This window comes from Taudactylus pleione, unplaced genomic scaffold, assembly GCF_031769625.1.
Source record: "Taudactylus pleione unplaced genomic scaffold, aTauple2 ptg000092l, whole genome shotgun sequence".
Classification (NCBI taxonomy): Eukaryota; Metazoa; Chordata; class Amphibia; order Anura; family Myobatrachidae; genus Taudactylus; species Taudactylus pleione.
In genome coordinates, this window is record NW_028284494.1 from 6,632,040 (window position 1) to 6,648,151 (window position 16,112).

General features: G+C 44.3%; 1 protein-coding gene across 1 annotated transcript in view; it reads left to right on the plus strand.

The window, feature by feature from the left end:
* Positions 1–1,441: 1,441 nt before the first annotated feature.
* The window catches only part of SLC38A9 (solute carrier family 38 member 9), a 270,792-nt gene continuing 256,121 nt past the window's right edge, over positions 1,442–16,112 (plus strand). Inside the window, exons 1-2 of the mRNA XM_088469410.1 lie at positions 1,442–1,523; positions 7,639–7,765. Coding sequence (XP_088325536.1) covers positions 7,674–7,765 — 92 coding nt within the window. The 5' untranslated portion in view covers positions 1,442–1,523; positions 7,639–7,673. The remainder of the gene's footprint in view (positions 1,524–7,638; positions 7,766–16,112) is intronic.

The following is a 16,112-nucleotide window of genomic DNA, read 5'->3' on the forward strand; positions in this document are numbered from 1 at the left end:
GCAAATAGTCCATACTTGCCTAATTTTGAAAAAGCATTTCAGGGAGATTGTGAAAGTAGCACCTATGAGCGCGGCGGTAAAGTAGATGTGTACATCTGAGAGGCGTGACATAAACATGACTTACATCCAAATGTAGATGAGCCCCAAAGCAGTTAGTAAAATCTACATGTTGATGAAAACACACTGATACTTTTCAGAAAATGCATGTAGCCATAAGGATCAATGGGGTAGATGTATTATAGCGGCACTTAACGTGCCGCTATAACGCTTCCCGCTTCGCCTCTTTACCGAGGCGAAGCAGAAAGCACTACCGATGAGATGTATAAACATCTCATCGGCCGGAGAGGGGGAGCGTTAACTCCCCCCTCCGGCGCTACCCGTTAGAGACAGCAGCGCATCAGCCTAGTGCTGATGCGCTGTGTCTCTGTCCCGGCCGGCTCCACTGAGCATGCGCGGGATCTCGCAAGTATCGTGAGATCCCCGCGTGGAGCCCTGGAGCCGGCAGCAGCCGCAGCAGGGACAGCGCTGTTCCTGCTGTGGGGATAGGCTAGCGCCAGGCTGTAGCTGTCGATAACGACAGCTACAGCCGGCCGAACGGTCATGCATTATGACCATTCGTACATAGCCCAGGCTATCGGCATAGCGCCCTTGTCATTTACCGCCCAGACCCCCAATCATACATCGGGAGAAGCGGTATCAGTGCACATAACGTGCGCTGATACCGCTTCAGGGCTTCATACATCTCGCCCATTGTGCCTTATGACCAAAGCAGGAAAATTATACTAATGAACCTATTTGAATGCATATATCTGTTTTATTTTTTGTTCTATATAACTGCTTCATAGGATTCAAGGAGATTACTACTATTTCAGGGAGTCTACCTGACAATCAGGGAGAGTTGGCAAGTATGAAATAGTTTCATCTTTTCATAACAATGCTTAAAACTGCCGATAACATAAATAGGTGAGTACGCTTTTTTTATGTCGCGTTTTTAAAGCATACAAAAAAAAAAAACATCCAGAGAAATATCAGCCAGCCAGTTACACTAAATTGAGAGAGCAAGTTACATTTGCCAGGAAACAGCCAACAGATTTCTGTCAAATAAGTGGTGTGATTATTATTTATATTCACATTTATGTCCTCTGAATTTTTTTATTTATTCATATTCACTGATTCATTGTGGTTGGAGAAAAGTAACCAAAATACTGTAATCAGCAAAATTCTTGCTCTTTGGCTACACTAATAAGTTTGTACTCAGCAAATAGCTGGGCGTTTCTCTCTGACTCATCCAACCCAAAGCAGCCCCGGCTTCAGCATGTTGCACTCTGGGAGTTGCAGTCCGCACTTTCCTAGTGCGAAGTGCAAACATGTAGCTACAGAACTACGACTCCCATAAGCCCATTAGACTCAGTTTGCTTGTGTTCATTATTAGGCGCTGCATCCTGTTTTGTAGCAGGCAGACAGACAGGGAATTTACTGGCAAGTGGCTTGTGAAGAGTCAGAGTGTGCTTGCATGGTGGAAGGTACAAGATTTACACGATATATTCACTTAATATTATCATGCAATAAATGATGTTGGCATTACATTTGCTTACAGTAGCCAAGTCAGGGAAGTATTGTCTTATGTTCCGAATCTTAAGCATACTTCCCAACTACAGCCCAAACTACCATTCTAGCTTACTTTATTTGATCTAATTATAGCACAATTCTATGTAATTAATGCATTATTGATTTCTGTTGTGGTTGGGAGTGTATATTAACTGTATGACACTTAATTGAAAAGCTTTTCATTGGTGAAGTCATCTTTAAATGAGTAAGGAGTCAAAATGGGATCCTCTATGATCCTGTTTTGTGTTATCACACTGTATACTGTCCCTTATAACCACCACACACTCACACAGTACTTTACAACAAAGTTTACACCAGTAATTGTAATGTAAGTATGCTTTTTTGACACCAGGTTAATGGCATGAGTGTCATAATTCAGGTATAATAATAATTTTATTTATATAGCGCTTTTCCGCCGCTGGACTCGTATCTTAGGGGTATATTTAGCTATAATCACGATATTGGCTTGAATATTTTCAGCCTAATATTGTTGTGATTATTACCAATTTTCTCTTTTTCCTGTCATGCAGGGAAAATCCTTGCAGGGACAGCGGATGCATTCACACTCTGTCTCTGTAGGCGGTACTTTTGGTTGTCTGAAAAGACAGTCCTGCTCTTGTCATGCCCCATCTCTGCACAGTATATATTTAGAGAGAGAGAGAGAGAGTATATATTTCTATGTACACATACATAGAAATATATGTTGGAGCTGGGATGCAGCTGTGCTACATATATATCTGAACAGATCATTTCTAGACATTTCAACCAAAAGACTTGCGCATTAGTAGGATTTCTTTCATATATATATATATATATATATATATATATATATATATATATATATATATATATAATATCCCTTGCCAGGGCTGGTCTACCTTGAATTCATATTGCTCCCTCCCCCACATGCTACCTCTGTCTCCCAGGAGGAACAGGTGGGAGGGGAAGCAATATGAATGCAAGGCAGACAAGCGATGGGAAGAGAGATAGAGATAGATATATCTATCTATATGTTCATTTTAGCACCCTGCACCTGTCACAACCCGTGTAGTTCCTCTTTCCTGTCTGGGGTTTCGCTCTCTGCTCTGGTGCTTCTAGCACACTCAGTTGATCAAACTTCTGATATACAGACCAGTGTGTGCTAGAAACGCCAGTGCATAGAGTGACACCCCAGGCAGGAAAGAGGAACTGCACAGGTTGGGACAGGTGCAGGGTGCTAGAATGAATAATATATATATCTAACTATATATATATGTGCAAGGTGGTCCGGCATTCGACTAAAAATGTATATCAGGGGGCCCTCTGTAGCAATTTAAGACAAATTGATGAAAGCAGCAGCTTTCATATATATTATATTATATATATATATATATATATATATACACACACACACACACAGTTTTAGCCATGTAATTACACTGCTGGGAATGCTGGCAGTGTAATTGATGAATGAAGGGAGGAGAGTGGGAGGAGCTTCAGCCACCTGCAGGAACCAATTGGATGAGAGCCATCTGTCCCCGCTGAAATAAGGATTTTCCTAATAGAGCGCCATTCTCAGATGGTGTTATAGAAGGTACGTTTTTAAGGTTTAGCAGAAAACGTTAAGCGCTGTGGAGCGTAATGGCTTGCTCTCTACAACGTGATGTTATAGGAGTCAGGCCTTAACAGAGAAGATAATTGCGTTATCTTCTCTGTTAACCCGTTCCTGCATAGCTGAGATGCTTACATCATGCGAAAACTTTAGATTCCACAGATTTAAGTGACTTTTTGGTAGCTAAATAGACCCCTTAACGTGAACTCCCAACCTACTCGCAGTTCAGCCAATATAATCTTGTATGGTACTTAATTATTATACTGGTATCAGCGTAACTCAACCAGCACCACATCTATCTGAACCGTTATTTCTCATCTGCCACTACCTGGCTCAAATCAGCGAATAAGGTATGAAAAACCTTTGCTGATCACGTGGCGTTTGCGACCACAACTGTAACTATATGTACGGCTGCTTTAGATTGTGGAATGAACGTAAACTCTCTGGCTTCTTGCTTGGCCAAATTCAAGTGGGGAGTGTTCACTAGTGAAGGGATAGATTGAATATTGTGTCATTCAGTATTCCACAAAATGGCCACCCTACTGTGTGCAAACAGCGTCTACAACTTGCACTCGCAATAGGCACACAGTTTTGCTAAATTGGATCGTGCAGGTTCAGAATTTTAAATTACGCCGCACTTGAATCTATGAAATAACTTTAGCAGATGAACTGGCAAGTGTAGATTTTCATCCGTTAGATATTATAATTGCTGTCAGGTAAGCCTCCTAATTGTTCCAACGTAAACATGATCTGCCTGGGGAACATCATGACCAGAGTTCAGAAATTCAGTAGAAACTGTAACCTATCTACTTAAATGCACTATTATCAGATGGCTGTATTGGGATGTATTCAATATTTTTCTTAGTGTACTGGGCTGTCTCAACTTGGCATTGCTCTTCACGTGCTTCTAAATACCTTTAAAAATCTGTTTAAGACCAAAATCAGACTTGGATCAGTACATAAACTGCCCTATTGGGTCAATCCATTCAGCCAACAACATAAGTATCTTTCTCATTCCTCTACAGAATTGTCTTTGACTTTACTCAAGAAAATTCACACGTTTATACCATTGCTGCAATGCTTTGCCTGTGTTCTTCGGATTGTGAACATTATAGAAGCGGACTTTAAAATATTGATCGTTTGATCACTAGGAGAAAAGCCTTATCAATAATGATGGGGGCCAATCCAATTAAGTGTGAGTTCCTCGCACCCATGAGTAAGTGCAGCTGTATGCTACATTTATGGGACCTGCGGACTCGCACATTTCTGGTCGCAGCACCGAGCAAAAATATGCGAGTCCGGTGAGAGATCAACCCGTGAGGGGGGAGAATTGCCGCGCTGTTTTGGATTGACACCCATGGAATGATTTAAAGCTGCTAAAAGATGCATTCATCCAGTAAGCAGTATATAGATCAACTTCCACATAGGGCTGAATAGGTTCCCAAATCAATAACATGCCTATAAAGTCTGTAAGTAGGTAAAACCGTAATAAATCAATGTTTTCTATTGACCTCTAGCAGATTTACACTTAATTTGGCAATAAATGGTCTGTTTCTGCCATGATAATGCTCAGTATGGGCATGCACGAAGGTGACCAACATGGAAGACAACAGGTTATCTTTATTCAATCACACTAACAGAAATGAGCTATATGGATTATTATCTATATCACGGTAGATTTGTGGTACATATGTTGTGGCTTCCTAATTTTGCTGGGGATATCAGGGTTTGTTCCTTTAGCACTAACCTTTGATGGAACGATTGTAATGAAATACCTATTAATGAGTAATTCAGTTATCTTTGTTTAGAGCAAAAACTATTCTATTTTCTATGGTGCTCACTCTTTGATCACAGCCCAAAACTGCTGCTACAAGAAGGTGATAAACATGTAATACACTGTGTAATCCCTATAGATGGGTGTCCCTGTGTACTATCATTTTTAAGCAATACATGTAAGTGCCATCATAGCAAATATGTTTATGAAGGAAAGCATTTTTGTAAACCTAATGGTGCATTTACCAGGTGACTTTTTCCTTTTTATTTTCATTATGCCATGTGTAATATAGTACATAAGTTTCCTAAATGTACACAATGGTTATATTCATGTTTATTCATCTCCTTTAGTAAGAATAATCTAAGTTAAAGGTAAAATATCTATTTTCACCTATACATTCTCTTTTACCTTATTTGTCCAGTCTCTCATCTTTCATCTCTTGTGGAGTAAGCTCTTAAATACCCTTTCCTGTATACACAAGTGAAACAATCTAATTGATTGGAGCACTAATTATCCCACTTGTTCAGAATGGACAATCAATTTATGTGTGCCTATCTATCTATCTATCTATCTATCTATCTATCTATCTATCTATCTATCTATCTATCTATCTATCTATCTATCTATCTATCATAAGCGAGAAAGTGTATGTGTCTGTTTGTTCTTTATGCACGTCCAGAGTTTTGTACCTAGCTCCACCAAATTTGGCATGGTGGTGTAGTTTGACCAGGATTCTAGGTTTTTGGCTATATTTGAAGTTCGACAGGGCCATGGAGGTCTACATGCTGCCCACCAAGTAGGCCGTGTAGTCTCTGATTTGAAATTTTTGTTTTAGCAAGTTTGCTCAAGTTGTCTTCCAGTGCCTAAAACTGCACTGATCTGAAGGCACAGGCTGATATGTACCAGTGTGGCGCAGGCAGAGCTCCAACGGGAGAGCAGTTAGTCGGAGGATCAACTGTCACACTGCACCTGCACTGACAGTTACTAATTTCCTCCAAGCATATATGCCATGGTCTCCAATGTTGGTCTGCAATGATTTCAGTTTTGCACTGATTTTCTGAATTTCTGAATGATTTCTGAAAGCGCAGTGATTTGGGAAGCTATACTGATTTCTGTCCTGTACGTCACTTTGCCCCTGATATACCACATTCCAAACAGTCTGAGAAAATGCCTGCCTGCACTGTCATTTACTCCTAAATTGCATTGTTATCCAGATGTGAATGACTTCTGTGTTCCTTGTCAAAGCTTTCCCCCTTTAGTATACCACATTCAAACTAAGGGCCTGATTCATTACTGATCGCTATTGCGATTGCAGCTGCGATTACGCACGCAGGTATGCTAAAATATGCTAATGACTGCAATCGCAAAGCTATTGTAGAGACGAAGCCAGCATAGAGACGCCCACTAACGCTTTCGCACATCCGTAACACCTCGCAGACCTGCGTTCACATCAGTAACATTGAGTAACATCGGTCCCTCACGCACAATTATAACAGGTCTGACCTTACTCAGAAATTGCTAATCTCATCGCTTGCAGTGAGTACACAAGCTGCGTATGCCATTGCAGTGGCTAATTTATGCACACCCCTGTAAAGGTGTTTGAACGGACTGGCACGCCTGCGTTTCTCCAACCACTCCCGCGTAACCACCCCCAATCGATGCCGTCCTGTCCCTCTGTCTGCGATGGCTTTGTATCCGCGAAAGTGAACGCAGAGCGATCGCAATGCATGCGCAGTACGCAACAATCGGCCATTTGCGTATGCTATCGCAATAGTGATCCATGCTCAATCAGGCCCTAAATTTAAAGCTGACATCTCAGCTTTCAAATGTGTGGTCTTTTTCAGGACCATTCACTGTTAAAACACAACTAAAAAGACATTGTGCTAAATGTAATAGCCTCCAAACTTCCGACGCTGCAGGGATTTATGCGAGTCTCTCCATATTTTTAAAATGACAATCATTTTAAAGGCTAAACCAAGCTGCAGCGTCGGAAGTTCGGAGGCTATTACATTCATCCCTAAAGGGTCATACACACGAGACAATATCTTTGAACGAAAACGGTATCTTTAACGTGTGTATGCAAAGAATGACCCACGATGCGCGCTCCCGCTGGATGGTAATGATATCTTTGGTCGTCCGTACATGCAGGCCAATTTGGACAATATCGTCAAGAATTGCCTGTTCAGAGATGTGGCAGGATGACTTCACTGAAAGATATCTCTCATATATCATAGATATCTTTCAGTGAGTACACCCAATATCGTTTGTCCTGCACTACATAAGGTTCAAGGGAAATCGTTCAGTGATATCGTTGATGCAGTACATCATTCCGTGTGTACCCGGCTTAAGTTTTAAACTAGCCATGCCACCAGAAAAATTATCCAGTCTGGTTCACAGCTCCAAGTAAACGAGCGACAACATGTGAGGAGACCTCAGAGGAAGTACAAGCAGATATCAACGGAATGGAGTTATAGGCGAGGACAATGTAAAATATGAAAGCTGCAGATGTACTTTAAGGTCCATTCTTCAACCCGGGCAACGCTGGGTATCCCAACATTTATATATATAAGTGTTATTATGTTAGTGTTGCATTGTGTGATTATGCAGCTGGTTTGGAATCTCAAGTCAACCAATAAACATTTCTTATTTCTCTATTTCTCTATAGGTTTGCTTTAAAACAGACCTATAGAACAACCTAGTATGGATGGAGATGAGAACCCCCTCCTTTACCCGTCATTGTTTGAAGAATGTGCAAGGAACCATTTTAGTGCTGCAGATGCTAGATCCAGGAGGTAGGAGCATCATTCATTATACACTGATTTGCTAAAGTTGTACTTAGGAAGTTCTTTTGTATTCACAAGTTACATTAGAATGATTTGCCATCTAACGTAATCTGCTCTGCCTATTCTGATAAACTGACTGCAAATTGTGCTATTTCTGCCCACTTCCAAACTGGTTACGCAGATGGACCAAACTGTTCCCTTCTGCTGTCAATTTTTTATTTCTATGCTACTTGGGCACGCGGGAAGTGAACATTTAATACAGTTGGCCTTATTCAGAGTTGGGGTTGGAGGTGGCGTGTAGACATGGCTAGGGGGCACTTGAGCAGTGGCCAAAGGCGTGGATGTGTTGACGCGAATTGTGACAAAATGGCCTTTGAAAAGATACAATTGCATCTACTTGCAGAGACCTGACTTGCCCGTATTGTAACCCTGGTGCAAGTTGCAAACTGATGATGATGATGACAGCCGCAGGCTGAGTCTGATTGGATGAAAGCATCTAGACCACACCCATTACTGCAAATTGTGTTAAACTGCTGGAACTGTGTTCTTAAAACTGCACTGCAATGAGTTTTGTTTTGCAAACTAAGGGCCTGATTCAGAGCCACTCGTAAGCGGCAGTTCGTTCGCTCCGAGCGATGTTTGCCCAACTGCGCATGCGTACGGATCGTTATACGCATGCGCGAACCAGTCAGTGCGGCCGAAATTCATGTGCTCGCAAAATAGCGAATGCCTGCTAATTTGAGTGACAGAATGAGGCGTATGTGGGTGGTAACAGGGGAAGGTGCTTGAAAACGGGGAGTGGAGATCCGATCGCAGGCGTGCTTAAAGGTCAAAACGGGCATTTTAAGGGAGTGCATAATTAATCCAGCAGCGTCATTGACCACGTCACTTGGTTTTTTTTTAACTCAGAACTGCTCGCAAAATAGTGGTTGAAAAAACCAACCACAAGAATAGCGAGCAGTTCATACGCTGGTCGATGTACTCGATTAATCTAATAAATAGCGGACATGACGTATGGTGCGAGCGGCCAGGGGGCGTATTTTTCAAATTTACGTTCGCATGTTTTGCTCGCTCGTTCAGACTTAGAGGCGTGAACAGACCGCAAAGTGCGAACGGTTCATTTGAATAGCCACCCCTTTTTAGAAAACGAACGACCGCAAATAGCGAGTGGCTCTGAATGAGGGCCTAAATATGGAAGGGGAGTGTTGTTATCATATACATTTTTGTTGTGGTTATATGTGTTTTGTCTTATGTCTTTCACTTGCTCCTGGTGACTTGGGCACATGTACCTGTACTATATGGACATTTACTATAATGTGTATGCATTGTGAACTGTGATTTTTAAAATTTTTCTTGTACTCATTCTGAAGCTGCAACTTCTGTTGTATTCCTGATGCATATGATCCTGGTATATGCAACCAGAGGAAGCTGCAACTGCCAACATGAGTATGCGCCCAACTCCAGTGTGTAAAAATCCAACTTTTTTTTGCTGAGTTCATCTCTGAATAAGACGCGTTATGCTCTGATCCTAATCAAATGCACCAAGATATGAAGCCAAAATTGATTTGATATATATATAAGATTGCAGTTGCCTGAACTGCTCGAAGCACATTATTTACTATCCAGGTCAGTGACATTCAGAGAAATATGGCAGTAAGCATTGAGCAACCACGTACGCATTGTCTTAAGCTGGCCACACACTAGACCAACTTACATCCAACCAGCCAACTTGTTGATTGGTTGGAATGAAAATCTGGTAAGGAATGGAGGTAACTGATGATCAGCAATTTGCTCCTAAATGCCAGAAAACAGATGAAAATGGTTGTTCAGACTAATTTGTTAAATGTTTGATCTAAACAATTTGTTAAAATAACAGTTTTTGGCCATTTTCCGGCGTTTGGGAGCAAATTGCTCATTGTCATTTGCTTTCATACCTTACCAGATTTTCATTCCAACCAATCAACTAGTTGCTGGTTGGATGTAAGTTGGTCTAGTGTGTGGCCAGCTTTAGAAGGCAGGACTGCAGTCGAGGACTGATAAGACAGGACAATTCTCACTCCATTAATAGCTAACAAAAAAAAATCTATAGTTGGGGGTCGGATTTTCAATTTCTCAAAGAGTATGAAAAGTAATGAAAATATTATAAAGTGAATGTATTACAGACGTATAATTGAGGGTATTGTATCTGCCAGCTGTGACTAATGTTGGAGTTATAGGAATTTGGTATTAATCTCTGATAGCATTTTGCTGGATCTGGCGTAGGTTTTTAGCTGTAAAGATGCTGAGTTTAAAACTGTGTTTGTATGATTACAGCACAGTACTGCAACAGTTCATTGCTGCTGTTTGTGTTCAAGTAGGTGCGATGTAAATATCCATGCACTGCTACTGCTGTGTTAGATAATATGGGTCCTTTCGTTGTTGTAGAGAAATATTTCCTAAAAATTGCATGTATGATGCTGTTTGTATAATAATATGGTTGTTAGGTGAGGCTACATCACTGGAATCTATGGTTAATACATTAAATTAGCCGCAAACCTCCATCGGAACCTTACACACTTAGGACCTGATTCAGACCCGCTCGCTAAGTTGCGCTCGCTCGCTGTAAGCGAGTTTCGCCCATCTGCGCATGCGTAAAATTCGCAGTGCGCGTGCGCAAGCCAATATTTGCGATCTAATTTTGGTTGCTCGTAAACCACTATCAGGAGGCTACTTTGAGTAACAGATAGTGCCGTTTGTGGGTGGTAACAGGGGAAGGTGCTTGTGAACGGGGGAGCGGTGTTGCAGACGCAGGCGTGTTAGGCTGCCAAAACGCTGTTTAAAGGGCGTGCATAATTAGCAAAGTAGCGTCATTGTACATGTCACCTGCATGTATTTCAGCTCACACTGATCGCAGTGCTTGCGGCGGGGAAAGGCAACCTCAACGGCTGCGAGCATCTCCGATGGCTCTCGATGTTACCGATTAATCCTACAATTCCCGGAGATGACATGTGTTGCGAGTGGCAAGGGGGCGTCTTTATACAATAGCGAGTGCTCATTGCCGTAGCTCGCTAAGACATAGAGGGCGTCCTTACGGGACGCAGTGCGTCCGCTTATTTTAAATATTTGGCCTCTTTTTACCAGCGAGCGAACGCATCTTGCAAGCGGGTCTCAATGAGCTCCTCAATGCATTGAGGGTCATCTTGGAGGAAAAACCTTGTTGTTGTTTAGCCAAACAATTTTCTTTTCATATCATACCACCAGTATGCAATACCTGCTATTTGCTAGATACCCAGGGTGAATTACTTCCTACAAGTATCTCCTTGCTCCCAGGATTGGTATGACATTAGTACTACTCAAATTTAATGAGGCAAACCAACCCTGTAGCCAATTCAATCAGAGGGGATTACCCCACATGTTAAACCACAGATGTGCGCTATTTCTTCGCAGCTTCAGGATCTGCGAGAAAAAGTCAGGTGGGAAAAGGCACTATCTGGGGTTTACCGCGCGGGGAAAACCCATTGATTTTGTACTTTATGCGGAATCAGTAGGTTAGCGTGTGTTAACCCCTGGTTAAAATGCTATTTAACTGAATAGAATTTCCCCACAAGGGGCATATCTTGCTGGTTAAAATGCTATTTAACTGAATAGAATTTCCCCACAAGGGGCATATCTTGCGGCTCATTGAATTCCCCCCGAAGTGCCTGGCAGGATACGTAACTGTAAAATATATACCATGGCTGGGTTAAGTATCCATGGAATAGCAGGGTTGCTAGCATTCGATCCTTGCCATTGTGCTATTTAGGGCGGTATTCAATTAGTTTCTCACCCGCGGAAAAGTTTCGCCTGCCCGACTTTTCGCCAGCATCGCATGTTTTGGACGCAGAAGCTTATCGTGTGAGTCCCCACTTCCGCCGTATTCAATTCCAAAACAGGCGAAAACGGTGAGAGGTGAATGCAGAAAAGGCGGAAAGTACTGTCAGACTTGGGGAAATCAGCCTTACCCCCCAAAAAAGATGTACTAACATTGGGGATCAATGTAGAAGTGTTCCAATACCCCTAATAAAACTAATTGGGGTACTGAATTTGTTTAGAATCCTTGTTATTAGCGTCCTTGCAAAAGTGGTGAAGAATGGCAGTAAGCAGTATTTTTTGGTGAAAATAAGTAGTCCCATCAAATTTGGGGTGCTTGAAAATGGGTGCTAGCATATTTTAATGTTTCTAAAGTGAAGTTTTAGAAAACGGGGAGGTGGTTGGCCGAACGCAGGTTTGCCAGTGCGTTTTAACGCCGTTGCAGGGGCGTGCATAAATTAGCTATTGCGATGCCCTATGCAGCCTGAGGCCTGATAGTGTGCGTGCAAGTTAGCAATTTATGAGCAGTGATCGCGGTGAGCGACAAAATTTGTGGGCCCCAGGGACCCACCAATTTAAAAAAATGGGGTCCTACCTGACCATTTCTGGGTCCCATCATAATTTATGCTTTAGAGCTACCCATATGCCTCAGACCTCCCCACATGCCACCACACATCCCCACATGCCCCTAAAATGCAGATCTGATACCCCCAACAGCATCAGATATCCTCACAAGCCCCTTAAATGCATGTTTTTAATGCCTCCATGATCTTTCAGGTAATATGACTTGTCTGTTCACAAAACCCATAGTGAATAAGTAGGCTTACCATATAATCCCTTTAAACTGGGACGCTCATGGATTACACAGGTTCTGTGGCTCATTAAAACCAAGTGAAATCTAGGCATGAAGTCAGCCAGTCACAGAACCTTTGTAATTAATTCACGTGTCCCATTTTAAAGTGATATTATGGTTAGCCACTTTAGGTAATAGGCATATTTATCAAAGGATAAATGCCCGGTCTTTACACATTATGTAGCACATTAATGCCCTTCACACATTATCCCACACAGCAAAGCCCAGCCTTTACACATAATGCCATGCAGTAATACCCCTTACAAAATGATGCCACACATTATGCCGCACATTAATGCCCTTTAGTCCCCCTATGCATTGCCCCCAGCAGCAGTCCCCCTGTGCACTGCCCCCAGCAGCAGTCCCCCTGTGCACTGCCCCCGGCAGCAGTCCCCCTGTGCTCTGCCCCCGGCAGCAGTCCCCCTGTGCTCTGCCCCCGGCAGCAGTCCCCCTGTGCTCTGCCCCCAGCAGCAGTCCCCCTGTGCACTGCCCTCAGCAGCAGTCCCCCCAGGTACCCCCCGTATGCCTGTCAGACCACCTATGCAGTCCAATGAAGGGCATTAGGCCCAGGCCACTAAAGGGAAAATAGGTGGGCCCTCTAGTGACATGGGCCTAATGCCCAAGACACATACCAATTTGGGGGGCATATACCTTCAATTGGGCCTAACGCCCCCTATGTTGCCCGGGCCTTGTGCCCGCCTATAGAACCACAGGCCTATTGCCTGAAGTTATGCCACGGGCCTAGTGCCCGACAACCCTGGTGGTCTAGGAAGGAGTAAAATACTGATGTCCCAAGGCCGCCTACCGGTACGGCGGAAGAGGCTGCGGGGGGGAGCTTCGTTAGCTCTTTTGCTTTCCTCCCCCGCAGTCCTCTTCGGTCCTCAGCTTCAGTCTTCTGCCGCTGGCCCGTCCTGGCCAGCGGCACTGCCTCTTCCTTCTTGATCTCTTCTCTTCAGGAGGTCTTCACTCCTCCCCTCCGCCGACGGACTGAATGTTCCCGCTCAGCGGCGTCTATTCAAGATGCCGCGAGTGGGCGGGGCTATGACGTGGCGAGCCGCGATTGGCTTGTCGCGTCTGCCTCCTATTGGCTGTTGGACTGCGAGCCAAAAGCTTGCGGCCAGTGCCAAACAACCGCCGCCGCTACTTGGCTTCCGGGCAGCGAGCTCCGCTCAGCTCGCGCCCGGAGCCAAGCTTCTCTCGCCGCCATTGGTGGAAGGGACCAGGCGGTCCCTTCACCAGGTACCCGCCGCGGTGGCTTACTCGGCGCTGGGAACAAACACTGTCCCAGCGCCGGGCACGGACGCTGTGCCGATGCTGGGATCAGACACTTGATCCCAGCACGGCTTTCCACAGCAGCAGCCAATGAGAGTCAGATAGACTCTCATTGGCTGCTCTAACAGACAGCGTTATGTCTGTCTCTGCAGGGGGACGCGCTGTGCTGCAGCCAGCTGTCAGGGATTGGCACCAGCACAGCGCGTCCCCGGGGACCCGGCTACTTTAAAAAAGTGAGTCCCCAGTGCTCGATATCGGGTAAAATAGGCGCTATAGCGCGTATTTGCGAACACTGTATGAGTAAGGTCAGGGCTTGTGCAAGTGTGCGTGAGGCTGTGATGGTATTCGATTGTACCGATGGTTTTGCAGTCTTGTGTGTAAGGTAAAGTGGGCGTCCTTATGTAGTGCGGCGGCATAGCAATCGCAATGAATTAGCACACTATCACACTTGAGTTGTGTGCGTAATCACTATTGCATTCGCAGTTGCGTTCTGTAGTGAATCAGGCCCTTAGTCACCAGTCAAGAGCACTCAAACCTCCTAATCCAATCACAAAACAGTGGTGGGTCCTCATTTAGCACGACTGTCGCAGTGTACAGTGTGGAGTTTTGTGTCCAAACCAAATTTCTTGTCACTAACTGGCAGAACTGTGTGAAGCAGGACATGTTTCCTAACTGTCCTTACATTCGGACCAAAGTCCTGACTAAGCAGATAAGTCACCCAAATTCAGGACTGCTCCAGCAGAATCAGGACAGTTGGCAGAATTTTCTGCTCTCTCCTTCCTTCCTGTTCCTAGAGCTTTCACTAGCTGCGGCTTCTCTTGACTTATATTCAGTTGGTGATTGTCTGAAATTGGGGAAAGATGAATACATGAAACATAAACTTCCTAGCAATGAGTGTATATTGTTTACCTCAATCAGACTCGAAGCTCAATCAATAGTGCCCACGTTTAATAAGTAGGTCACTTTACCTGCAACAAACCCTAGGTCTATATCCAAACCCCCCCCCCCCCCCAGGCAATAAATAAAAAGTCAGATCACACCACCTTAAATTAACAGGCATCCATATTCCCCCCCTGTTAAGTTAACTATCTCCCATCATAACATAGCTTACCCCACGCCAATAAAATATGTCCCACCAATTCAAAAATTAGCACCCACTCTCACATTAAATTCTTATACCAATTCCCTATGAGCCCTCCCTCACACTTACCTTCTGTCCTTGGGCGCTTTGCATTTGAGAGGCAGACTTCTACTTCCAGGAATGCCAGCAGCACTGTACAAGGCAGTTGCACGCATGTCAGGTGGTACGCGTCATCCTACAGATTACAGATATACAGCCAATTGGGTCGGGTGCACTGATTCAGTGTGGAAGTTAATTGAGGAACGGATCTCAGAGATCTGTTCCTCTCGTCACTTTACACAGTAATTTGGATTTGGGCATCCAGCAATATAAGTGGGTGGTCCCGGTGGAGATCCGCTCGGGTGCCACAAAAACACCCCAAAATCCAGTTACCAGGTGAGCTGGTGAATTGTATTTGGTCGAGCATGGTACTAGATTCAGGCTACAGATAATGCAAAAGAGTAAGCGAGTGAGCAACTTTTTCTGTGTTTATTTCTGTTTTATTTTAGGAAAACTTTTGCATTTATCTTTCAATACAGCAATTTCTTAGAATTTTAATTCAATAAGCTTTGTAACTATTTGTCATATTAAACCACATTTAATAATGTTCTGTGTGTACTTTAAGAATTTACATGTATTTCACTGTTGCGCAATGTGACTCCGACGCTTGCACAGACCACCAATAACCGCTCTCCACTGCTTAACCTCTGCGTTGCGTCCGTCTCTCAATCAGGCCCTCGGTCTCTTAGGTTGTGAGCACCAGACACGAAGAGAGCCAGCCGGCAGCCCAAAGTGCCGCACGGTGAGTGCAGCTGCCAGCAAGCCTGCGCAGCCGCACGGCGCTCCACACAAAGACAACGTTGAGGGGGAAGCCTAGCAATGGGGAGGGAGCATCGGATGCTCCCTCACCATCGCGGGGTTAAGCGTCAAACATCGGAACCACCTGACCGATGGTTCCGGCGAAACATCAAATGATTCCCCTCCCTACTTGGCCCCTGCGCCCTGTAAACTGCGCTTCCACCTTTCCCTCAGCGCCGCGCTCTGTCCTGACCTCTCCTCCTGTGTGTGCTTGCTGCATGCTTCCTTGCTGTTGTGCCATTCCAGCGTTCTTTGCGTAATCCCACCAATAGAGGGCGGTGCAGGACCCACACTTGTTTCACTTGCTTTGCAAAGCAGGCCTGGAGCTGTTGCACGGTCCAGCTGCTGCAAGAAATCAGCCTGAGTGCTTCAAGTGCTGTGGCTGCCCACCTTGATCCCCACGCAGGGCGGACTTGGGAGTCATC